Source organism: Schistocerca gregaria, chromosome 1 (genome assembly GCF_023897955.1).
Source record: "Schistocerca gregaria isolate iqSchGreg1 chromosome 1, iqSchGreg1.2, whole genome shotgun sequence".
In the NCBI taxonomy this organism is placed as follows: Eukaryota; Metazoa; Arthropoda; class Insecta; order Orthoptera; family Acrididae; genus Schistocerca; species Schistocerca gregaria.
The window spans coordinates 1,109,966,371-1,109,992,870 of NC_064920.1; the positions used below are offsets into that span (position 1 = coordinate 1,109,966,371).

At 43.3% G+C, this 26,500-nt stretch overlaps 2 protein-coding genes across 2 annotated transcripts in view; one reads left to right on the forward strand and one right to left on the reverse strand.

Annotated features, from left to right (window-relative positions):
* Positions 1–26,500, reverse strand: part of LOC126283383 (protoheme IX farnesyltransferase, mitochondrial-like) — a 255,557-nt gene that overhangs the window by 214,565 nt on the left and 14,492 nt on the right. The gene's annotated exons all lie outside the window — the stretch shown is intronic.
* The window catches only part of LOC126283409 (3 beta-hydroxysteroid dehydrogenase/Delta 5-->4-isomerase type 1), a 264,780-nt gene that overhangs the window by 41,642 nt on the left and 196,638 nt on the right, over positions 1–26,500 (forward strand). Inside the window, exon 2 of the mRNA XM_049982270.1 lies at positions 25,197–25,261. Within this exon, the coding sequence (XP_049838227.1) occupies positions 25,210–25,261 (52 nt within the window). The 5' untranslated portion in view covers positions 25,197–25,209. The remainder of the gene's footprint in view (positions 1–25,196; positions 25,262–26,500) is intronic.

Here is a 26,500-nt window from a genome sequence, read left to right on the forward strand (position 1 = left end):
GTCGTATGCAGTCCTGATTGTGGCGCTCACCTGCACGGCGCCAAACACCATACGACCATCATTGGCACCAAGGCAGAAGCGACTCTCATCGCTGAAGACGACACGTCTCCATTCGTCCCTCCATTCACGCCAGTCGCGACACCACTGGAGGCGGGCTGCACGATGTTGGGGCGTGAGCGGAAGACGGCCTAACGGTGTGCGGGACCGTAGCCCAGCTTCATGGAGACGGTTGCGAATGGTCCTCGCCGATACCCCAGGAGCAACAGTGTCCCTAATTTGCTGGGAAGTGGCGGTGCGGCCCCCTACGGCACTGCGTAGGATCCTACGGTCTTGGCGTGCATCCGTGCGTCGCTGCGGTCCGGTCCCAGGTCGACGGGCACGTGCACCTTCCGCCGACCACTGGCGACAACATCGATGTACTGTGGAGACCTCACGCCCCACGTGTTGAGCAATTCGGCGGTACGTCCACCCGGCCTCCCGCATGCCCACTGTACGCCCTCGCTCAAAGTCCGTCAACTGCACATACGGTTCACGTCCACGCTGTCGCGGCATGCTACCAGTGTTAAAGACTGCGATGGAGCTCCGTATGCCACAGCAAACTGGCTGACACTGACGGCGGCGGTGCACAAATGCTGCGCAGCTAGCGCCATTCGACGGCCATCACCGCGGTTCCTGGTGTGTCCGCTGTGCCGTGTGTGTGATCATTGCTTGTACAGCCCTCTCGCAGTGTCTGGATCAAGTATGGTGGGTCTGACACACCGGTGTCAATGTGTTATTTTTTCCATTTCCAGGAGTGTATTTACTCGTAATAAGATCACATGTAAGAAGATATGGTTATTGTGTCATTTTCTAGTACCCCTAGCTATTTTCTCCTTGCCATTGCTCGCCATCTAGCTCTTGTTCGCGTGGATGGAAATTTGTCTTTTGTTCTGTTTCCGAGTTGCACTCTGTTATCTAATTACTGTTGAAATTTGCAAGGGAGAGGGGGCGAGTGTAGTTGCCTATCGTTGCTGTACTGCTAGGAAACATTATTGGTGATGTCATATTCAGTACATTCTGCCTGCCTTTTATATAGGTCTTTATAGGTAGGACTCTCTGGACCTCCGGCCTTACCGTAAGTTCTATTTTTGTATTTGCAATGGATGCAGCCGACAGCTTTTCAGTCACGACATTCGGATTTCTTGTGGCCCGGTGTAGCACATCTTGCTCAAACTGGCTCTTTATCACAACGTTTGGTCGGGTGACCATATCATCAACATTTAAATCATTTTTGGACACGATGTCTCTGATGCTTAACGACTCGGATTGTATGTATACTCTACCGCCTTGTAAAAGCAAAAATCTGACCTTTGGTGTAACCTCAAGTACATTGTTAACAGTCCTTTTGCCTCTAGGCCCTGTCTTGAATCTGATTTCTCTCTTGTTGTTTGCTCACTGAGGTTTATTTCATAAAGATTGTCAGCGAATTCATCAGTTAGTGAAGTAGGAAAGTGATTTACTATTGGTAGTGGTCTTGGTTTTTGTGGCTCTTCGCATCGAATGTCTTGCTGAAGCTGCTACTGCGGCGAACGACATGGAAGTAGGTTTCCACTCATTTCTTGGTCTTATTCTTTGACTTCGGTTCACCAGTTTCGTACTATAGACGTCTTATTTTGTCGAGAGCGCCAGAATCGTTTGCTACTGCTAGGTCCTGCACAACCGTGTTTATCAATTAGAAGCTCTTTCTTTCGGCCAAATAATTTTGCCTTGCCCATTACCCAGGACCAGCTGTTGCTTCTAAAAGATGCTTCTATTGCACTCGAAACGTTTTCCTTTTAGAGCTCTTTCTGTAATCCTCCCAAGAGGTCATCGACTACTTATACCATTCTGGCCTCTATTCTGGCTCGTTTTGGTACTAGATCTCCTAATGAATTAGTGGACCTGATTGCACCTGTTGCTCTACCGGTCCGCGGTTTCAGAACCATCTCGCGCGAGCGCCGGGGATCGAACCTCGCCACCAGCACAAATTGCCGCCTCCGCCAGCTTTAATCAATTTGTTCGCTCCAGTGTCTACATCTACTTCGATACTCCATGTCACCGTGTCGGAGGGTAGACTGTACTTGTCATTCCCTTTCCTGTTACTTTTGCAAAGAGAGCGAGAAGAAAACGACTGTCGATATACCTCCGTAATGGTTCGTGGTCCTTAAGCGCGACCTATGTTGGCGGCAGTAGAATCGCTTGGCAGTCAGCTTCAGATACTCGTTCTTTACATTTTCTCAAGTGTTTTTCTAAAAGAGCGTCGCATCCCCCCCCCCCTCTCCCTCCCCAGGGCTTTCCATTTGAGTTCTGGAAGCACCTCCGTAACACTTACGTGTTGTTCGAATCTACCGGTAACAAATCTAGCAGCCTGCCTTTGAATTGCCTCGATGTCTTCCTTTAATCAGACATGGTACGGATCGCAAACATTCTATCAGTACTCAAGAATAGGTCGCACCAGCGTCCTATATGCGGTCTCCTTTACAGGTGACCCACTCTTTCCGAAAATTATCGGAGTAAACCGAAGTCGACCATGCGCCTACCCTACCCTAGTTCTCACATGCTCGTTCCACCTCATATCGCTTTGCAACGTTACGCCCAGATATTTAGGTGACTTAACACTGTCAGGCAGGACACTAGTAATACTGTATGCGGACATTACAGGTTTTATCTTCCTACTCATCCACATTAACTCACACTTTTCCACATTTAGGGCTGGCTGCCATTCATCACACCAACCGGAAATTTTGTCTAAAGTCGTCTTGTATCTTCTTACAGTCACTCAACTTCGACACCTTACCGTATACCACGGCATCGTCAGCAAACAACCACAGATTTCTTCCCACTGTGTCCGCGAAAACATTTATGTATACAGGATGGTCCAGTGATCGCGACCGGGCCAAATATCTCACGAAATAAGCGTCAAACGAAAAAACTACAAAGCACGAAACTTGTATAGCTTGAAGGGGGAAACCAGATGGCGCTATTGTTGGCCCGCAAGATGGCGCTGCCATACGTTAAACGGATATCAACTGCGTTTTTTAAAATAGGAACCCCATTTTTTATTACATATTGGTGTAGTACGTAAAGAAATATGAATGTTTTAGTTGGACCACTTTTTTCACTTTGTGATAGATGGCGCTGTAATAGTCACAAACATATGGCTCACAATTTTAGACGAACAGTTGGTAACAGGTAGGTTTTTTAAATTAAAATACAGAACGTAGGTACGTTTGAACATTTTATTTCGGTTGTTCCAATGTGATACATGTATCTTTGTGAACTTATCATTTCTGAGAACCCATGCTGTTACAGCGTGATTACCTGTAAATACCACATAATGCAATAAATCCTCAAAATTATGTCCGTCAACCTCAATGCATTTGGCAATACGTGTAACGACATTTCTCTCAACAGCGAGTAGTTCGCCTTCCGTAATGTTCGCACAAGCATTGACAATGCGCTGACGCTTGTTGTCAGGCGTTGTCGGTGGATCACGATAGCAAATATCCTTCAACTTTCCCCATAGAAAGAAATCCGGGGACGTCAGACCCGGTCAACGTGCGGGCCATGGTGCTTCGACGACCAATCCACCTGTAATGAAATATGCTATTCAATACCGCTTCAACCGCACGCGAGATATGTGCCGGACATCCATCATGTTGGAACTACATCGCCATTTTGTCATGCAGTGAAACATCTTGTAGTAACATCGGTAGAACATTACGTAAGAAATCAGCATACACTGCTCCATTTAGATTGTCATCGATGAAATGGGGACTAATTATCCTTCCTCCCATAATGCCGCATCATACATTAACCCGCCAAGGTCGCTGATGTTCCATTTGTCGCAGCCATCGTGGATTTTCCGTTGCTCAATAATGCATATTATGCCGGTTTACGTTACCGCTATTCGTGAAGGACGTTTCGTGAGAACGCGTGCAAAACACCTGTCATCGTCCCGTAATTTCTCTTGTGCCCAGTGGCAGAACTGTACACGACGTTCAAAGTCGTCGCCATACAATTCCTGGTGAATAGAAATATGGTACGGGTGAAATCGATGTTGATGTAGCATTGTCAACACCGACGTTTTTGAGATTCCCTATTCTCGTGTAGTTCGTCTGCTACTGATGTGTGGACCAGCTGCAACAGCAGCTTAAACATGTACTTGGGTATCATCATTTATTGCAGGCCGTGGTTGACGTTCCACGTGTGGCTGAACACTTCCTCTTTTCCTTAAGTAACGTAACTATACGACGAGTGGTCCGGACACTTGGGTGATGTCGTCCAGGATACCGAGCAGCATCCATAACACACGCTTGATGGGCATTTTGATCACGATAGACATACATCAACACGATATCGACCTTTTCCGCAATTTGTAAACTGTCCATTTTGAGACGGGTAATGAATCACGAAGTAAATACCGTCCGCAATGGCGGAATGTTACGTGGTATCACGTACTTATACGTTTGTGAGTATTACAGAGCCATCTATCACAAGGCAAAAAAAAAAAAAAAAAAAAAAAAAAAAAAAAAAAAAAAAAAAAAAAAAAAAAAAAAAGGACCAACTAAAACATTCATATTTCTTTACGTACTACACGAATATGTAATAAAAATGGGGGTTCCTATTTAAAAAAAGAAAACGCTGTTGATAGCCGTTTGACCTATGGCAGCGCCATCTGGTTTCCCCCTTCAAGCTAGACGAGTTTCGTTCTCTGTAGTTTTTTCATTTGATGCTTATTTCGTGAGATATTTGGCCCGGTCACTTTCAAGGGACCACCCTGTATAGAGAACAATAGCGGTCCGATCACACTTCCCTGGGCAGCTCCTGATGAAATCCTTGTCTCTGATGAACACTCTGCGTCGAGGACGATATTCTGGGTTTTATTACTTAAGAAGTCTTCGAGACACTCACATATCTGTGAACTTATTCCGTATGCTCGTACCTTCGTTAACAGCCTGCATGCTGTCCGGATATGTAGAAATATGGAATCTGCCTGTTGCCCTTCATCCGTAGTTCTCAGTATGTCATGTGAGAAAAGGGCAAGCTGAGTTTCGCACGAGAGATGCCTTATAAACCATGCTGATTCTTAGACAAAAGCGTCTGAGTCTTAAGAAAGTTTATCGTATTCGAACTGAGACGCAGACGCGGAGCTAAGGTTTTCTTAGAGCTTACTACTTCTTTCCGTTATTAGACACAGAAATAAGTAATGGTTCCTTCACTACATTGTTCTTAGTGGTTAACACTCAAAATCTTAGTTACTAATCCAGCGGACATAATTTAGGTCTTAAAATACTGAAAGGTCGCGTTGTAGACGGCGCAAAACCTCCAGCGACCTGCTCCGGCAACTGTCGTATTCAGTCGTATAGCGCCCGCAGTGTGAATACCTGCAAACAGCTGTTGGTAAAGCTACGCCTGAACATGGCGCTGCAGCCAGCGTCTGCTGAGTCGGCGGCAGCTGGCAGGGACGGCTGGACAGTTGGAAATCCCTGACGCAGCGCAGGTTGCTGGAATCTGCGGGCTGGTCCGTCAGCTCGGCTGGCGATGCGTGACGGGTGACGTAGCACGAGCAGGCTCGCGCTAAGCGCCGGGGAAAGGCGACAACTTCTCCGCGTCAGCGACGACCGACTCCGCTTCAAAACATTGATCACTCGTACCGCCTTATTAAAACCTTATATCTGTTTCAAATATCGCGCTCTATGTCAAATGTCATTTCTGCCATTTGTGAGATGAATACCAGCTGTTAAATACCATTTCTACCGCACGGAAACGGCGGAGTCGATATCAGGTCACTGGCGAGCCGGCGGCCATCTTGAATAGATGTTAGCCAAAATACCTCACAAGGGAAACTCCCCATCGCATTCCCCCCAGATCTAGTGGTAAAAGTGCCCAGTGAATAGCCCTCAAAAACTGAACACATATCAAGCATGAAAGCAACAAGAAGGTGTAATAAACAGTGAAAAAACAAAAGCAAACTAGAAACAGTGATTCCTTCAAGGACAAGGAGTGCAATATAGAGGCGCCTGGCAGTGCAACATTGTCGTGGTTAAGTGGTTACGGTGTTTGACTACCAAGTGTGCCAATTTTTTTCTTTTCATTTTTGTTTTGCCGTTCCTTGTCTTCAGATTTGTGTCTGTGTCGTGGTGTAAGGTCCGTTTGCAACAGTGATGAGTAAAAAATGGTTCAAATTGCTTTGAGCACTATGGGACGTAACATCTGAGGTCATCAGCCCCCTAGAACTTAGAACTACTTAAACCTAACTAACGTAAGGACATCACACACAGCCATGTCCGAGGCAGGATTCGAACCTGCGACCGTAGCAGTCGCGCGGTTCCAGACTGAGGCGCCTAGAACCACTTGGTCACAGCGCCCGACAGTTAAAATGCCAACTAGCTCCGCAGACTGAGGAGGAGATTGAAGAAACGTATGGCGAGGTATAAGAAGATATTCAGATAGTTAAGGGAGCCAAAAAGTTAATAGTCATGTGCGATAGTAGGAAACGGAAGAGAAGGAAAAGTAGTAGGTGAATATGGACTGGGGGAAAGGAATGAAAGGGGAAGCCGACGGATAGAATTTTGCACGGAGCATAATTTAATCGTAGCTAAGACTAGGTTTCGGCAACGGCCTTCCCGCAGTGGATACACTGGTTACCGTCAGATCACCAGGAAGCGCTGTCGGGCGTGGCCGGCACTTGGACTGGTGACCATCCGGGCCGCCATGCGCTGTTGCCATTTTTCGGGGTGCACTCAGCCTCTTGATGCCAATCGAGGAGCTACTCGACCGAATAGTAGCGGCTCCGGTCAAAGAAAACCATCATAGCGACCGGGAGTGCGGTGTGCTGACCACACGCCCCTCCTATCCGCATCCTCACCTGAGGATGACACGGCGGTCGGATGGTCCCGATGGGCCACTTGTGCCCTGAAGACGGAGTGCTGCTGCTGCTGCTGCTAAGACTAGGTTTAAGAATCATGAGATAAGGTTGTATACGTGGACAGACCTGGAGACACCCGAAGGTTTTGGATTGATTATATAATGGCTAGACAGAGGTTTAGGAACGAGGTTTTAAATTGTAAGACATTTCCAGGGTCAGATGTGGGCTCTGACCACAGTTTATTGGGTATGAACTGAAGATTAAAACTGAAGAAACTGCAAAAAGGAAGGAAATTAAGGAAATGGGATCTGGATAAACTGAAAGAACCAGAGGTTAGAGGAAGCAATGGGGAACAATTGACAAGAACCGGGGAAAGAACACAGTAGAAGAAGAATGGGTAGCTTTGAGAGATGAAATAGTGAAGGCAGCACAGCATCAACCAAGTAAAAAGACGAGGGCTCGTAGAAATCCTTGAGTAACGCAAGAGACATTGAATTTAAGTGATGCAAGAAGAAAATATAAAAATACAGTGAATGAAACAGGTGAAAGTGCATAAAATGAGACTGACAGGAAGTGCTCTTAGCAGGAGAGCTTCTGTAAAGTTTGGAAGGTAGGAGACGAGATACTGGCAGAAGTAAAGCTATGAGTACGGGGCGTCGTGCTCGGGTAGCTCAGTTGGTAGAGCACTTGCTCGGGAAAAGCAAAGGTCCCGAATTCGAGTCTCGGTCGGGTACACAGTTTTAATCTACCAGGAAGTTTCATATCAGCGCACACTCCTCTGCAGAGCGAAAAATCTCATCCTGATTCACAAGATGTACACGATGGGGGCGCGAATTGTCGTCCATGAAGATGAATGCCTCGCCAATATGCTGTCGATATACATTACGGCGCCTTCTATGACCACCAGCGGCCATAATGCCACCCCAAAACAGCAGGGAGCCTACACCTTACTGCACTCGCTGAACAGTGTGTCTAAGGCGTTCAGCCTGACCGGGTTGTCTCCAAACACGTCTCCGACGATAGTGTGGTTGAAGGCGTATGCGACACTAATCGGCGAAGAGAACGTGATGCCAATCCTGAGTGATCCATTCGGCATGTTGTTGGGCCCATCTGTACCGCGCTACATGGTGTCGTGGTTGCAAAGACGGACCTCGCCATGGACGTCGGGAGAGTAGCTGCGCATAATGCATCCAATAGGGCGCAGTTTGAGTCGTAACACGACGTCCTGTGGCTGCACGAAAAGCATGGTGGCGTTGCTGTCAGTGTTCCTCCGAGCCATTATTCGTTGTTAACGGTCATCCACTGCAGTAGTAGCTCTTAGGAGGTCTGAGTAAGGCATTGCATCGTTTGTTCCTGTCTCTCTGTATGTTCGAACAACATCGCTTTGTTTCACTCCGAGACGCCTGGACACTTCCCTTGTCGAGAGCCCTTCCTGGCACAAAGTAACAATGTGTATGCAAAAGAAACCGCGGTACTGACCGTCTAGGTTTGGTTGAACAACACGAGCCGTGTACCTCTTTCCTGGTGGAATGACTGGAACTGATCGGCTGTCGGATCCCCTCCGTCAAATAGTCGCTACTCACGCATGGTTGTTTACATATTTGGGCGTGTTTAGTGACGTCTCTGAGCAGTCAAAGGGACTGTGCCTATGATACAATATCCACAGTAAACGTCTGTCTTCTGGAGTTCTGGGAACCGGGGTGATGCAAAACTTTTTCTGATGCTTGTATGTTCATTTAATATTCGCGGAAGCGTCACGCCAACTCGAGTAGCAGTCTCTTAAGAGGCTTCTGTATCACGCTGCGGCTTGCTGTTAAAATTCCGCGTGTGTATGTTTCTAAAAAATCATCCAGTATGTTGTTTCCTCCTACGTATATCAAAAGAGAAGATAACGAATGTAAAATTGCATTCGAGCTCACAACGAGAGTTAGGCCGATCTACAATCGACCTTACCGAGAACCACTCTCGACTGCATCAGGAAAGGGGAGAAGTGACGATGGTGCACAAAATAACCGGTGCCACGCACCATAAGCGGACGTATGGGGTAGTAAATGTAGATGTACATGCAGACGTAGACGTAATCCTGATAGGCATTTCACTCTGCTGTCAGTGTTATTATATACATCTTCGTCTAGTGCATAAGTATCTTTAGAATACCATGATCTTTCAGAGCATACCATATCATCTGGGGGGAACTCGATTGATGACTTTAGGCCACTCTAAGAAAGCCAGGCTTTTTTCTGTAAGATGGTGGACTGTAAAAATTACGTTTCTGCTCCCGTGTAATAATATAAAGGATAAGAGTATCACTGTAATAAGACCACATTGAAGAAAAATGTCCGTAAATTAATAAAAAATATATGGATTCGTGAGCTAGAACATTGCGATCAACCGTCAACCTTGTGAATCGGAAAACCTACGTCTGCTAGAATATGGGTTCTGGTGGGAGGAAGGGTCATTTTTGGGGCGCACAGAGGAGTATTTGTGAAGATTCTGAAAAAAGATTGCAATAGAAATACAAGTAATCAATTCCTGCTTACAGTTGAAAACAAATGGTGTGACTGACTTATTCTTAAGTGGTCATTGATCTACTGGATCAAGTTCCTGACCTTTTCCATTCCACCGTAATGAATCGCGTTTCAGCACTACTGTGTAATGGGAGCACCACTCTGTTATGTTCCGGAAGTGATCCTTTCCGGGAATAACATTCTTGCTGCTTTACGCTATTATAGTCCGGAAATTATCCTTCCCGCGAATAACAGTGTTGTCTTCAAATGGTTCAAATGGCTGTGAGCACTATGGGACTCAACTTCTGAGGTCATTAGTCCCCTAGAACTTAGAACTAGTTAAACTTAACTAACCTAAGGACATCACACACATGCATGCCCGAGGCAGGATTCGAACCTGAGACCGTAGCGGTCTCGCGGTTCCAGACTGCAGTGCCTAGAACCGAGCGGGCTCTTCGGCCGGCAACAGTGTGTTGTCTCTGTGTACTCTTAGAAGCACTGTACGAACATACTTTCAGGTATTCACCACTGCTCTTCAATCCGTGACAGAGACCTTCGTCTCTCTCACGAATGAAACTTACAGACTTTCATACTTGATGATCGTCTGTGACAGATTAAAACAACCGTTTAGCTTTTCAAAAAATGTCAATACAGCAAATGCTTCAATACGAATAAAATCGTCTTTCCTTTCTCAATCCTTAGGTCTTAATGAATTGTGGAACGGTCAGATTGGCAGGTACAGTGATTCAGTGGTCGAAATTGTAGAATTTGCGGTAGTCTTTGATGAGAAGGTTTCTAATGTTTATATAAAACTTAATTTTTTTCTATGAAAGGGAATATAAATATGCGGGAAAACTTACAACAGGTTTGTACACTAAGTGTGATCATCACTAGAATAACAAAAATTTATATCGAAATAGACTTCCTCCGGGAAAAAAATAAAGAAAATCGGGAACCGAAAAACAACAAGAGGTTTTTTTATGTAATTTAAGAGATCAATAAAAAACAAAACAGAACTGGAAGTAAGAGCATCCTACAGGCGAGACAAACGAAGTGGCATCCACTCAGCGCCCACTTGTGGGTAGAAGCAGTCAGAATACCAAGTCAGCCAGCCATGTTACAGGCACGTCTTCTTGAAGAATACTCAGTTTTGCCGGTACGCTAGTCCCAGTTCTGGTATTACAAAGTCACACTGAATTCACTTCTCATAGCCGTGACACACCAGCTATTGGGGGAGATGGCGGAGGGGGCACCTGATGTCGAAGAAAAATTCAAATGGCTCTGAGTACTATGGGACTTAACTTCCGAGGTCATCAGTCCCCTAAAATTTGGAACTACTTAAACCTAACTAACCTAAGGAGATCACACACATCCATGCCCGAGGTAGGATTCGAACCTGCGACCGTAGGGGTCGCGCGGTTCTAGACTGTAGCGCTTAGAACCGGATGTCGAAGAAGGCAACCGCTTCGGCCGTCTGGACGCGGTCCATGACTAAAGCGTCCAACTTATCACACGCTGCAATGTAGCGTCCCTCATTCATTAAACTCTCTACTTTCAAATCTTGATTCCCCTCGGCGTTTGGACGATATTTGTGCATTTTCACTGAAACTAACGTCGAGGAGCAGTTACCCCTCTTTTTCAGAAATGTGTAAATCTGAGCACATTTTTGTCAAATATTTCATTTGATTTGTAGTTTCTGTCAATTATAATCAACTTCAGTTTGGTAGCTGTTAGGAAAGTGATATAATAAACATAAAACGTTTTACCCAAGGATGTTTTTATGTCATTTTATTAACACATGGGAATATGAAGATTAGTGTAACTAAACAGTACTAGAAACAAAATAAAATATGAAAATATTCCTTGAGTGAAAGACTGACACAAATCATACAATTGCCTTACATCATAGTTCACACGCTAACCTGCGTTTTTCTCTTGTTCAAGAATAAACAAGTTGGAAATCACTTCTGCACATAGAAGTGCAGATGACCCACACGCTACAGTCATTCCAAAAGTACAACCTGCATACGTGTAGTTTCTGCTACCGTAACATATTATGTCGTGTCGGCACACATACAGGTGATAAATCATGTAACAGGATGCACTCCTTGTGACAATTAGCGGGGTATCAACAAGCGAATTTAGTACTTCTTATGCTACACCATGGTATGCAGGGAAATGCTCCTAACCATTTGGCAGGTCGGCCGAAGTTCCTGGCGTCCAGTGTCCTACAGAACACGAACCTCTAAAGGAGATGTCTATCACATGCATTACAACTTACAAAAAGATTATGCCAAAGCTGTTTTTCCACTATGTAAAGCAGACACAGAAAACACTCCACACAGCTGCGAGAGCAAAAAAAAAAAAAGGAAGAATGATATTAGGGTGTAGGGTATTTGACTAGAAAACTGATACAGGAATATAAAAATTGGGATCTAAATGTAAATGTGAGTGAAACAAGATAGATGGTAACTAATGGAATAATGGAAGAAGGGATGGAAACAATAGCGACCTCTGAAGAATGTAAATACATATGGGCGAAAGTTACAAATGGCAGGAGACAAGACCAAGATACTGAATGAAAATTTAATTTGGGAAAAAAAAGAATATATAATTGGTAAATGGAATTCTCCGAGATAGGCACGTAAAACTCGAAAGTTAACCATCAATCTTTAGTAATAAAAAAAAGGCTGGAAGGAAGATTAGGGTTTAACGTCGCACCAGCAATATGTCCAGCGGTAGAGCATGGGCTCGGGTTGGCGAAGACAATCGTTCATTCGTTTTCAAAGAAACAGTCCCAGCTAACGTCTTAACCGATTTTGGGAAATCGCGGAGAAATCTATAATGACAATAAGACTTATTTATTGGGATATGGCCATCTTACCCTCACTTCATGCGTAAATGTTAAAGGACAAAAACCCGCCAATATGGGTACGATGTGGATTCGGAACCTCCGTAATGAGTTTTGTAAGGACTTGAGTTGCATGCGGGACAAGACGTTGGGACCTGATGCATTTCTCTCACAAAGAGGAGTATCTTGCAGTTGAACGTCTTTGCTGTACTCGTATCTTCGATAACTTTGGAGACGCCATAACAAGGAAAATATGTGGCTTATTGCTGCTCGCTTCACTCAGCAATTGAAGCTGTTCTTTTAGGTTCCTGCCTAACAACGCACTCGGAAATTGTCACATATTCGGAAATAAACAGCAATTTTTTTATCCCTCTTTTCTAAGAATATGGACCGAATATTGTTACTTGCATTCATAAATACGTCCTAGAATGGCCGGCCGCGGTGGTCTCGCGGTTCTAGGCGCGCAGTCCGGAACCGTGCGACTGCTACTGTCGCAGGTTCGAATCCTGCCTCGGGCATGGATGTGTGTGATGTCTTTAGGTTAGTTAGGTTTAAGTAGTTCTAAGTTCTAGGGGACTGATGACCACAGCAGTTGAGTCCCATAGTGCTCAGAGCCAACCCATAGTGCTCAGAGCCATTTGAACCATTTGAACGCCCTGGAATGTGTTGCAAACGCTACGACGCAAAAAGTTAGCCTATAGCGAGACGCAAAACAACTTTATTTGGCTCTTTAATCTACATCTTCATTCACTACGCTACGTAGAAAAAATGTGTTTCTCATCTTTTGTGTCAGCTATCATCTACATCTACATCCATACTCCGCAAGCCACCTGACGGTGTGTGGCGAAGGGTAGCTTGAGTTCCTCTATCGGTTCTCCCTTCTATTCCAGTCTCGTATTGTTCGTGGAAAGAGGGAATGTCGGTATGTCGGTATGCCTCTGTGTGGACTCTAATCTCTCTGACTTTATCCTCATGGTCTCTTCGCGAGATGTACGTAGGTGGCAGCAATATACTGCTTGACTCCTCGGTGAAGGTATGTTCTCGAAACTTGATCAAAAGCCCGTACCGAGCTGGTGAGCGTCTCTCCTGCAGAGTCTTCCACTGCAGTTTATCTATCATCTCCTTAACGCTTTCGCGATTACTAAATGATCCTGTAACGAAGCGCGCTGCTCTCCGTTGGATCTTCTCTGTGTCTTCTATCAACCCTATCCGGTACGGATCCCACACTGCTGAGCAGTATTCAAGCAGTGGGCGAACAAGAGTACTGTAACCTACATCCTTTGTTTTAGGACTGCTTTTCCTTAGGATTCTCTTGAAACATTATATCACTGGTGAGTCAATAACTGTTAATTAATTATAAGAGTGACATGTTTGTAATTAATTTTCAGTGCACATTTGCCTTGAAACAGCATGATGGTAAGACGTTGGGGCCTTCGAAACGGCATACTGTCATAAAACGCAAGTCAATATGGCGTCCCCAAAGTTGTGTAAGATACGAGTACAGCAAAGACCATCCACGGAAATATTATCCTCTTTGTGAGAGGAATGCGTCAGGTCTCAACGTCTACCGCTTGCGGTTACACAGGCTTTCCTCTTTCATCCGGGTTGTCGGCTAGTGAATTACTTGCTGTGTCCGTATTCATTGTTATGAAATGTAATATTTACGAAATTCCTTAAGCAAATGGCTAAGTACAGCGTCACTCTATTAATTTCGAAAATTTTCCTGAAACTGAAGTATCTCGTTCGGTGGGGTCGTAACGGAAAGATAACAGCGGTCGTTCGCCCCCCTGTTACCGATGTAAGTGAAAATGAACTGAGATTGATAAAATCATATTTCACGTAGTAAGTTTGACTCAACGAAAGCTGAGTAGCAATGCAGCTGGTTGAAATGCAATGCCGTCGCGAGTTGTGCTTGTTATTTGACAGCTTAGCTTATCGCTGGCCTTTCCTTCTTCCTGGTGTCGCCAGAGAGCGCTGACCTCACGTTCGATAATCAGAGTTCATGCATGCAACCACTCCTCGCGCTAGGCGATTTTTCCTTCAAGCACCGTCGACTCTACGTTATGCACCAAGGCAGCAAGGAAATAAAGAACGATGACGCACAAAACCAACAGAACTTGTAGAAACGCTCATGCTGTCAACTACAAGTTAAGGTATACTGCGTCTACAAAACTTTCTTTCTAAATATCGATGACGTCTATGCCACTAAATAAAAAAAAATTAAATTATCGTGCGGCGCTGATGGCCGGGAGGCCCCATTGGGGAGAGTTCGCTCATCGAGTTGCAAGTCTTACTTCAGGTGACGCCACATTGGCGACTTGCATGTCGGCGATGATGAGGGCAACACAACACCCAGTCCACGAGTGGAGAAAATCTCCAACTCGGCTGGGAATCGAACCCAGACCCGTTGCACGGTAGGCCGGGAACCGAATCCAGGCCCGTTGCATGGTAGGCTAACACGTTACCACTCATCCAAGCAGGTGGACAAAGTATGAAATAGGACTTCATATCGTCATTAGAACTAAGACATGTGAGCAGCAATCTGGCAGTAATCAACTGGAGGAATTGAAGGAGTTTGAGAAGAATCAGGGAATTAAAACAGAAAACGAGTTTGGGCAACGTCCTACCGAGAATAAGCTCATAAGACACGGAACGCTACATCAATTGGATAATGTCAATAAAATGATTGTAAGTCATTATATAGCGTAAAGTTGAATAGTTAATGAAGTAACAAAAGCAATCAAGACGGAAAATTGTATTAATTAGTTGGATGCGATAGTGGGATGATATGCTCTATGACGGAATTGCTTCAGTAATTTTTAATGGAAACATTTTCCGCTCAGGTTGATTTTCCAAATTCAACCAATAGATCATTCTGAAGTGAAAAACTGTACTTAGTGTTCGTGCATTGTTTGCATTCATGAACAATCCAGACCGATAGCTGACACGTTGAGAAAACGTTTCATTCGGTACGTGGACACACATGTGTATTACTTCTTATTGTTATGATTGTTGAGAGAATAACCTAATCTTCAGAAATGGCTAATCGCTCACAGAAATTATTTATTTCTTTATGTTAGGTGCCACAGTCGTGCGGGATTGTTTAAATGACAACATATTCACGAAAACGACTGAATTATTTAGTGCTCCCTATTGAGCAGTTTCGGCGTGGGCACTGCACTATACACGGTGATTCCGTGGTGACTTTCCAAATTTTCAGCGAGGATGAAGAAACCTAAATGTATCAGTTTGAGGAAGGGACCCTGGCCCAGAAACGATTGAGTCGGAAGTTACGAGCGTAAATCGTTCTCATACCTCTGACAGTGGTATACATATACTGCTACTGTTGCTGCTAGGATTTTAGGGTAGGCAGCTTTCAGAGGTGGTAGTATGGACCAAAACAAGAAAAACATATCATGGCCTCTAAATTGCATACCTTAGGAGCTATGAGCAATTGTTCATCTTCTTCTACTGAACAAGGGCTCATAGCTCTTAAAGTACGCAGTGTAGAGACCATGTTTACTAGACTCCTTCTTTTGTTTTGTTTTGGTCCATACTACCTTCTCGAAAAACACGGAAAGCAATTAGTTTGGAGTAGAAGAGATGTGTTTCACAGTATATGGTTCAAATGGCTCTGAGCACTATGGGACTTAACATCTGTGGTCATCAGTCCCCTAGAACTTAGAACTACTTAAACCTAACTAACCTAAGGACATCACACACATCCATGCCCGAGGCAGGATTCGAACCTGCGACCGTAGCAGTCGCGGGGTTACGGACTGAGCGCCTTAACCGCGAGACCACCGTGACCGGCCACAGTATAGAAGTTGAGAAAGTGCTCATAGCTCTTAAGATGTGCATTTTAGATTTCATATTTATTAGATATGTTTTTCTTGTTTTGGTCCATACTGCCACCTCTGAAAGTTGCCTACCCTACAATCTCAGCAACAACAGTACCGGGTCATGTCGGCAGAAACAGGAAGTTTTTCGCTTATAACTTTCGAATCGGTCGTTTCCAGACCGGGGTCTCTGACACATTTAGCCTCCTCATCACCTCCGAAAATTCGTAACATCATCGTGGAATCACTCTGTATATAAGAATAACAAAATGTCGTTTCTGAAAGTATTTGTATGGAGTGTAGCCATGTATAGAAGTGAAACATGAACGGTAAATAGTTTAGACAAGAAGAGAATAGAAGCTTTCGAAATTTGGTGCTACAGAAGAATGCTGAAGATTAGATGGGTAGATCACATAACTAATGACGAAGTATTGAATAGAATTGGGGAGAAGGGAAGTTTGTGGCACAGCTTGTCTAGAAGAAGGGATCGGTTGGTAGGACATGTTCTGAGGCGTCAAGGGATCACCAATTTAGTATTGGAGGGCAGCGTGGAGGGTAAAAATCGTAGAGGGAGACCAAGAGATAAATACACTAAGCAGATTCAGAAGGATGTAGGCTGCAGTAGGTACTGGGAGATGAAGAAGCTTGCACAGGATAGAGTAGCATGGAGAGCTGCATCAAACCGGTCTCAGGACTGAAGACCACAACAACAACAACAGGACAGGAAGTACCTGTCCCGTATCAATGCCGAGATGATAACGTGAAATGTAGAATGGTGCATAACGAACAATAACATAGTTGTATTAATCAGTTATCATTGACCCGCAGCACCAAAGTAATCAAGTAACTTACTACACATTATTTCGTTACATAAACATTACACATTTCATGTTATCAACTTTGTACTTGTATAGCATACGTAGTTTCTGTACTATCAGATGCTTATAATGTTGTTATCCATTTTCCGGCGATCACTTGAAAGTGTCATAACCTCGAAATTGGCCAACAGTGGATCCATAAATATTGAGTTGTTATAGTGAAATACGTTGTCATTTAAACGGCATATAAATAATCTGACGTACTCATAAAATGGAAAAGGTATGTTCGTATTGGGCGGCTGAGTAAGCGTGACCTTCTTCGATCCTAACTGTTCCATTTTATGGAAACAACGCTTCAGCTGGCACTGTGTTGGATATCAAGACACTAAGAACGGCATTAGACGACATTTCGACGTGTTACTTGTGTAACAAGACACTGGAAACATTTTTATTTTTTCTCTTTTTATGTTTGTTTCATTTTTATGTTTAATAGTAACGTTACATTTCGACTTTTCTGCATTTTTCAGTGTTGATAAGTTGACTCTTAAATGCCGAAATCGGCGAACTGCTGTTAAGTTCAGGCAATGCGATCCATGCGGTTTGTGAACAAAAACATACTTTCCAAAATAGATCCAGTGCTCCAGTATGGCAATAATGTTATTTAATTCAGAACAGATCATATCTATAGGGAAAAAAAGATACAGGACTCCTTACTCGAAGATGTGAACATAGCTACCGAAAATATTGTGGTAGTGTTCCTATTTTATTCCCGTATGCCGCCACTTGCCTTCTGGCCTGTAGATCAGTGTGAGCTATTCCCGGTACGTGCTGCACTACAGTACGTCAGATGAACTGACGCAGCGAAGGCAATGCTGAGTTGACTGTCGCGATATAGCATAGCGCAGCTTGTGACACACACATACACACTCACAACGTGACCGCAGAGCCAGCGAGGCATGTCATGACTGTTGACACCTCGGCTTATCGGTAATCTGCTGTCCGCCATCTGTTTACAAACATATCTGCCCAACGATTACAAACCGATGCTCTACAAGGGAGTCGTTGTTCATGCTGAGTGAAATATAGGAGTTATAAAAGTGAAAGACTCACCAGCGACCAAATCCCCCATTTCTTAAGGAAGACAAAGGATGTTTAAGGAGCCATAAAGCTGTGTGCATTTAAAGTTGCCTCTTCTTTAGGAGTGGGATTAAGAGTCACGGCGAAAGGATATCTCTGCTAAGACTCAGTGATGATTTTGCTCTCGGCACTGAAAGAAAGAATTACACGAGTCGTGTAGTGGAATGAACACTTTAACGAGTACAAAATTACGACTGAAAGTAAACGGATTGAAATGGTAGTAAGGAGCAATAGCAAAAATGAGATTAGTGATGAGGTTTACACAAAAATTGAGGATCACGAAATAGTCGAAGTGTAGGAATTCTGTTATCTTGGAAGAAAAATAATCCACGACGGATGACGCTAGGATGAATTTGAAGCAGACTAACATAGGCAAAAAGTTCGTTCCTGGCCAAAAGACGTTTACCCGTATTAAACATTGGCCTTAATTTGAGAAAGAAGTTTATGAAATTGTACCTTTGGAGCGCAGCATTGTACGGTATTGAGACATAGACTATGAGAGAACCCGAACAGAAGAGAATCGAAACGTTTGAGATGTGGTGCTACTGACGAATGTTGCAAATTAGGTGGAGTGATAAGGAATGGAGAGTTTCTCCGCAGAATCGGGGAAGATATAAACATATGAAAACACTGACAAGAAAAAGGGACAGGAACATTGCACATCTCGTAATACAATAGGGAAAAACTTCCATGGTGATGGAGGCAGCTGTAGAGAGTGAAAACTGTAGAAGAATGCAGGGATTGGAATACATCCAACAAATAATTAAGGATGTAGGGTGCAACTGCTACTGTGAGATGAAGAGTTTGACACAGGAGAGGAATTCGTGGGGGACTGTATCAAACCAGTCAGAAGACCGACTGAAAAAAAAGAAAACAAAAGAACCAAGAGAGAACAATAAGACTGGGCGACCACGAACGAAGTGCATTTTTTTTTAACGGGTTTAAAAGATGTAGTCATTCGCCTATACTGTTCGGCCTGTATATCGAAGTAGCATGGCGATAATAAAAGGAAGGTATAAGAGTGGGGTTAAAATTCAGGGAGAAACGATATCATTGATAAGATTTGCTGCTGACAGTACTATAGTAATTGAAGCTGAAGAAGAATAAGAGGATCTGTTGAATGGAATGAACAGTCTGTTGAGTACAGCCTATAACGAGAATAATCCGAAGAAATACGAAAGTAATGATAAGCAACAGGAATGAGAATAGAGACAGCACGAAACTGGTGATCACGAAGTAGACTGTCGTAGCTGTATGCCCTAAAATAAATTTTGAACAGACTATAGCATTGGCAAAGAGGACATATCTGGCCAAGATAAGTCTGCTGTTATCAAACATATGCCGTAATTTGAGGAAGAAATTCCTGCGATTGTACGTTTGGAGCACAGCATTGAACGGTAGCGAATCATCGACTGTGAGAAACCGAAAAAAAGATAATCGAAGGGATTAAGATGTGATCTTGAAATTTGGATAGGTAAATAAGAAATTGAGGCTGTCCGCAGAGTTGGCGAAGGCAGTATTACTGTACGTGGAAAACACTGACAAGAAGAAGGGACAACTCGGTAGCGTGTGTGTTAAGCCATCAGGGTATAACTTCTATGGTGCTAGATAGAAGTATAGAGGGTAAACACCGCAGGAGAACATGGAGATAGGAATATATCCAACAAGTAATTCAGGCTGCTGGGAGAAAGTGCTACCCAGAGATAAAAAGGCAGGCGAAGGAGCCGACGTCCTGGCGCGCCGCATTGAACTAGTCAGATGACTGAAGAGCCAAAAAAGACCAAAAAAACTTCTGTTAGAACCGAAAATAATTTATGAACTAGATATCGTCTCTGTGTGTAGATTGAATTATTGGGGAGGACTTACGAGTTGCTTCATGGCTGAGTTAGTTATGTTATGTGAGTTTGTAAAGTGAAACTGGTCCCAGATAACTTACGCTACCATGCACATGGTTAAAGTCGTTCTAAACAAAGCTGGCTGTGTAAACGGAAGAAGCTTCATACAACGTCGATTTGTCTTCATATGGGACGTAATGCTGCTCTGAAAGCGAGAATATTTTTATGGAACACTCTTGTTATTGAGAATTCAGTTTAGTTAAGAAGTGAATACAGGCTGTCAGCTCTACCAAATGTTTCGGTAATCCACATGTTTTGATAATTTGTATATTATGGTAGTCTTCATTCCTAGTTTCATTTTTTCGCTCCTTTTCTGCGTACTATACCTGATTTTTTTCTTTGTATAATATTAGATAATAAGTACTGTTTAAGGACAGGTTAATGGTTAATATATCGAAATGGAATTAATCTGAGAACAAACAATTATTTTTTTCTTATTATTAAGGATTGTACGAATAACGTAACTGAACAGTAATGGGTCCTTCCGTGGGCAATATTTAGTTGAGAGTTAACGAACAGCAATCACCGAATCTCTATAGGTTTTTTTGTCACTGACAACCGTATTTCTACGGGTCTCTTTCCATCTGCCGCATTAGCGGCAATGGCGGGGGAAAGCCTGAAAATGGTCTGAGAAAAGGGCCGAAACCGGTTGCTAATAAATAAAAAAATCTGAAAAAGCGATCGAGACTGTTTTTATTTGATTTTTACTTTTTATACCGATCGCTGTGATCCAATCACAGAATGTTTTCTAAAATTTAACGTTCGGGTAATATCCTCTCGTTCTCCACTTGCGCTGTTCGAAGCGGTCGCACATTGTCATCCATAAAAATTAAGTCATGGCCGAATTCACTCCTGAAACGCCGCCATGGGGAAGGAGTCAAGTGTTACAGTAGTTTGAACCGGTGAGAGCACAGTTTTCAGAGATTTGAGGGTCAGTACGCTTATGCAACGTTATGCCTCCCCACACCGTAATACCTGGACGACCAAGACGACCACGTTCGACAATGCTGGATGCACCCACACATGAGAGGTGGGAATTCGTGAAACTCCCAGGAACATTGTCGAACATGATCGATTTGGTGGTTCAAATGGCTCTGAGCACTATGGGACTCAACTGCTGTGGTCATCAGTCCCCTAGAACTTAGAACTACTTAAACCTAACTAACCTAAGGACATCACACACATCCATGCCCGAGGCAGGATTCGAACCTGCGACCGTAGCAGTCGCACGGTTCCGGACTGCGCGCCTAGAACGCGATACCACCGCGGCCGGCTCGATTTGGTGGTCTCGGTGTTATTGTGTGGGGAGGCGTAATGTTGCATGGTCGTACTGATTCCGTAACTGTGAACACGGAACCTACATCGGCTAACATTATTGTAACACTGTACAGTGTACTCCCTCCCCACGTGCGTCTTTTCATGGGTCTATTCGGCTCTGACGTCATCGTTATAGACGACAATGCGAGACCGCATCTAACAATGCAAGTGAAGGAGCTCTTGAAATGACAGGATATTCGGCGAATGGACTGGCCTGTCCGTTCTCCTGACTTAAATTCCATCGAACACGTGTGGGATACGTTGGGGAGACGTACTGTAGTACGCTCACATGCATGACCTACAAAGGGTAGTTGTTATCCGCTCTGGTGGAGGGAATGGAACGTCCTAGCACAATTCCTCACTAACCTTGTGGCCAACATTGCAACACGTTGCAGAGCATTCGCTGCCAACTGTGGTGATCACATACCGTACTAACAAAAGTGTCCCACCTTTTGTAATGTCCAAGGGGACCATCGTACATCGCGAGGATTTCAGTGTAAAAAATTATATCTGAATAAAAGCGTCGTTGCTGTTTGTGTCATTGCGAATTTCTTACAATTATCTTATGTACTATAATGTAACAGCTCTTTCCATTTTATGGTCCAGATTTCATAGAGTTATGTTACTTGGCATTTACACATCTTGCGAAAGTTACTTTCAGCTTTAAGTTCTTGACACCAATGTATTTTACTTTCACTAAAAGTGCACGTGGAATGTGGAGCGACCAGAAAAAAGATAATAGATACTTTGGAGATATGGGACTACAGAATGGTGCTGAAAATTACGTGCACTGATAGGATAACAAATCAGGAGATTCTCCGCATAACTGGCGGGGAAAGAAGCTCGTGAAAAAACAATGGCCAGACGCAGGGCAAGTGTTACGACACTAGGGAATAATTTTCATAGTACTCGAGGGAACTGCAGAGATCCGTAAACATACATTCGAGGACGTCGGTTGCAAGTACTAGTTTGAGATGAAGAATTAGGCAGAGGAGAAGAGATCATGAAGCGCCGCATCTCAAAAACTCTACAAAATTCAACAGAAACCGTTTAGATCCTACTTCTTTGTTGTTATAGACTTGGGCATCAGTCGCGACTTTCCTCTGACTGACGACAATTTTTTTTTGGCAATGTAAATTAAAAGTCGCTTTACTCATAAGCAGTTAAATTTGGTCTTCATGCAACCAGTATGGGCCTAGAGGGTGGTATGTTAAAGATGACTTACTCTCTTACAATCCAAGGTGATAAACTGTCAACATGAGCTCCATTTTTTCCAAACAAAACCGTTTTTGCCCTACACTCTTTAGATAAGTTATCCTGCTGGCTTGAAGTAGTAAAGTTTGCCTAATTTACGACAGAAATTTTCCTGTTTTCATGTTCTTCGGAACTGCCAGTGTCCTACAATAATCTGATTAATCGTATTGTTTTATGTATGCACTGAGACCGGTGTTAGGTACGAAAGCGCTTCTCGCGCCCACCACTTACGCTAATTACAGATTTAGAGCTATCTGCAATTATCTTAATTGGTGGGTATATGAACCATGAAGGGGACGTAACGTTAACATTAGAGTGAACGTAAAAGCGACTACTAGACTCTCGGATTCTGAAACACTTTCGGTAAGTGCAGAGGGGTCTCGTGCCACAAGTGGAAATGGAAATATTTTCATTATTCATATGTAAGACCCAACAAGAGCTACTAATAAATGTTAACAGTTATTCACTGTTCCGATCAGCCGGTCATCGTCGGGTAACATAACATTTTTTCATCATCCTGTATGACATCGTCCTTACTGTTGCATTGAAAAATACTTTTGAAAAACTATTCTGCATCACTGAAACTGCATGCAATACTGAAATGAATTGATGCAGTCAGATCTTTGGAACTGACAATCAGTACTTGGATCATTCTTTGCCTTGTAACAATTTGGGTATTCTCTGGTAATTTGACAATTTCAAAGTCTGCAACTGAGTCTACTCTGTTAATACATGTTATTACTGACCGCAATGTCAGTCATGTAGGATGTTACTATTTAATTTTTTAATGTCGCAATAAGAACGATACCATACAGGCTAATGTAAACTGTACCTTTGCATGGCACTAAATCTTTCAAAATATACTTCTCCATTTTAGCCATATGGCTATGGAAAAAATTACCCTGTAAACTGCATCTTAACCAAAACCACTCTGTATTGAACACGAGATTAAGGCTTTATCTGCTATCTTCAACATAGGTCCCCCGTCGGCATATTCTAGCTGTTTTCTTTCCGTCCGTCAGGTAACCAATATTTGTGTTACACTGTAGAGTACCCATGCTTTTCTCATCTCTTTCTATTTCTGTTGACTTTTTTCCATCTCATATGCTAATTTTACCCTATTATCCCCCGCTCTTCCTTTTACCAGCCAGCTTCTTTTCCACGTTCTTTCCTTCTGTGCTCTCGTAGTACGTTATTGTTACATGTCGCTATTCACATCTGACAAGGACTTTTCTTTTTATTCTTCGTAACCTTTATTTCATTTCGCTATGGGGTCGGCATTGTTATATGGCTTTTGACAGTGTTAGAGTCATTTGGTGACTTGTCTGTCTGTCAAGTGTGAGAACGTTTTCCAAATGTTTGTTTAGAATGTATCTGAGGGGGCGATACGGGTACCAACATGGTATTTACCTAATCGGACGCAGAAAACCGCCTAAAAATCACATCCAGGCTGGCTGGCTCACCAGCCCTCTTCGCCCTGTGCGAGGCGAATTCGATCTCTGATTATTTTGTCTCCCAGAATTCCGAAAGCGGAGCGTTAATGCGGTCAGCTGTCCAGGCAGTTGATACACTCGACAAGAACGTCATGAGACAGTTGTTTGACGTTAAGAAGACTGACATTCTCTAATTACACATGCTCATTACTATAGGCTACACATTGTCATTATTAAAATTATTATTATATATGTGGTGTTACGGGTTTTTGTTGTTGTGGTCTTCAGTCCTGAGACTGGTGTGATGCAGCTCTCCATGCTACTCTATAACCATACAGTAAACTGCAACAGCAGATACTTTTATTGGTAACTGAGGACAGTGTAGTGAATAGCTTTACTTCAGTTGTAGACTAATCATTGCAACTATTAGGAATAATGTATTTTTAGGTTCGTTAGTACCTCCACATACAATTAACAAGAGGAAGCCACGTAATGCTGATTTCCCCTTGAGCAAGAGGTTAGATGTTGAAGTGTGGACGTGTGGATACTAAACAGTTACCCGATACCACATGCATAGTCCACTTGATGGTGGAGTTACGACCGTGCGGAAAAATCAGAAAGTAAATTATGCGACGTGTTTTTGGGAAGAGAAAAAATAAGTAACACATTGAAGTGGGAACGTATTAAGGTACCATACGCTCTGTATGTTGCCCATGTGCTATACAAATTTATTTTTCTGTCTCTAAGGATGTCTGTCTTCCTCTTCCTCTGTAGTGGAAGACAGAGATTGGAATACGTCAAGCAAATAATTGAGGACGTAGGTTGCAAGTGCTACTCTGAGATGAAGAGGTTAGCACAGGGGAGGAATTCGTGGCGGGCTGCATCAAACCAGTCAGTAGACTGATGACCCAAAAAAAAAAGGATGTCTGGTTAGATGTAAGAGGACATGAAGGTCCTAGTCTTGGCAGATGAAATAAATGCATAAATAAATAAATGTATAACTTGATAATGATCGACTGGTCGAAACTATTAGCGAATGAAATTATTTTATTCAAATAAATATTTTCTTATAGACGCTCAAAGAACGTTTCTCTGTTAGGATACTCGTACTGTGAAGTAAAACTAATTTAATGTCTGGTTACTGTTTAAAGGAATTAGGTTTCTTTCATTTTATGGGAGCGATATGCATACGGTATTTGCTGTAGTCAATGTTTTGCCTGTACCAGTGGATGACCAAAACACCTTCGTTGTTTCAGAAGGACTACTGCAATGGCCGGCGAATCTGACGGCGGCGGTGAGGCCCAAGTGGTGCTGGTGACAGGTGAGGATCGACTCGGCTGTATCACCGCAAATGTTTATTTTGAAGGAGTACAACTGTTGTCTGTCTCCCCGCCTGTGCTTACAACACGCATAATATGTGAAAAATGTGTTTTTACAACGCTGTAAATGGTAAGGTTTATAATTTATAAAAAAACAGCTACCAGCCACATGTACGGTTTAAAGAGGTTTATTTTCTTCAGACCATGACCGGTTTGGGATTTTTCTTTACAAATCCATCTTCAGATGGCAGTTACAAGCATTCGAAAACAAAAACGCACGAATATTTCGTCAGGCAGAACTAAACAGCACTGCAGCAAACGAATAACAAAAACAAAACTAGGTCCAACTAAGAATGCTTGTAACTGCCATCTGAAGATGGATTTGTAAAGAAAAATCCGAAACCGGTCATGATCTGAAGAAAATAAACCTTTTTAAACCATACATGTGGCTGGTAGCTGTTTTTTTATAAATTATGAACCTTATAGTACAACAGCCACGTTTCTCAACATGTCGACTTTCCACAAAATAGCTGTAAATGGTTATTATTGTGGTTTTAAGTCCACACACTGGTTTGACGCAGCATTCCACGCTACCTGATCCTGTGCAGGTCTCTTAATTTTCAAATAACTGCAGCAATCCACATCCATTTGAAATTGCCTGCTGTGTTCAAGCCTTGGACTCCCTCTAGAAGCCGGCCGCGGTGGTCTCGCGGTTCTAGGCGCTGAGATGTGTGTGATGTCCTTAGGTTAGTTAGGTTTAAGTAGTTCTAAGTTCTAGGGGACTGATGAACTCAGATGTTAAGTCCCATAGTGCTCAGAGCCATTTGAATCCCTCTACAATTTTAGCGCTTACGCCCTCCTCTTCCCCATACCACAACACGCTTCCATCCATTACTAAACTGACGATTCAACGGCGCCGCAAGATATGTGCTGTCAAACAATCCCTTCCTTTAGTCAAATCATGCTACAGATTTCTTTTATCCCCAATTCAAGACCAGTATTTATCCTAGCTGCTCATCTAACATACAGTATTCTTCTATAGCATCACATTTCAGAAGCTTCTAGTCTCTTGTTGCCTCAACTGTTTATCGTCTACATTTCACACCTGCACGAGGATACATAGGAAACAAATACCTCAAGGAACGACTTCGTAACACTGAAGTCTGTATTGATTCCAGAAATGCATCGTTGCCACGATAGATGGCTCTGACGAATGGAAGTTTCTCCGACCACGTGTTCCT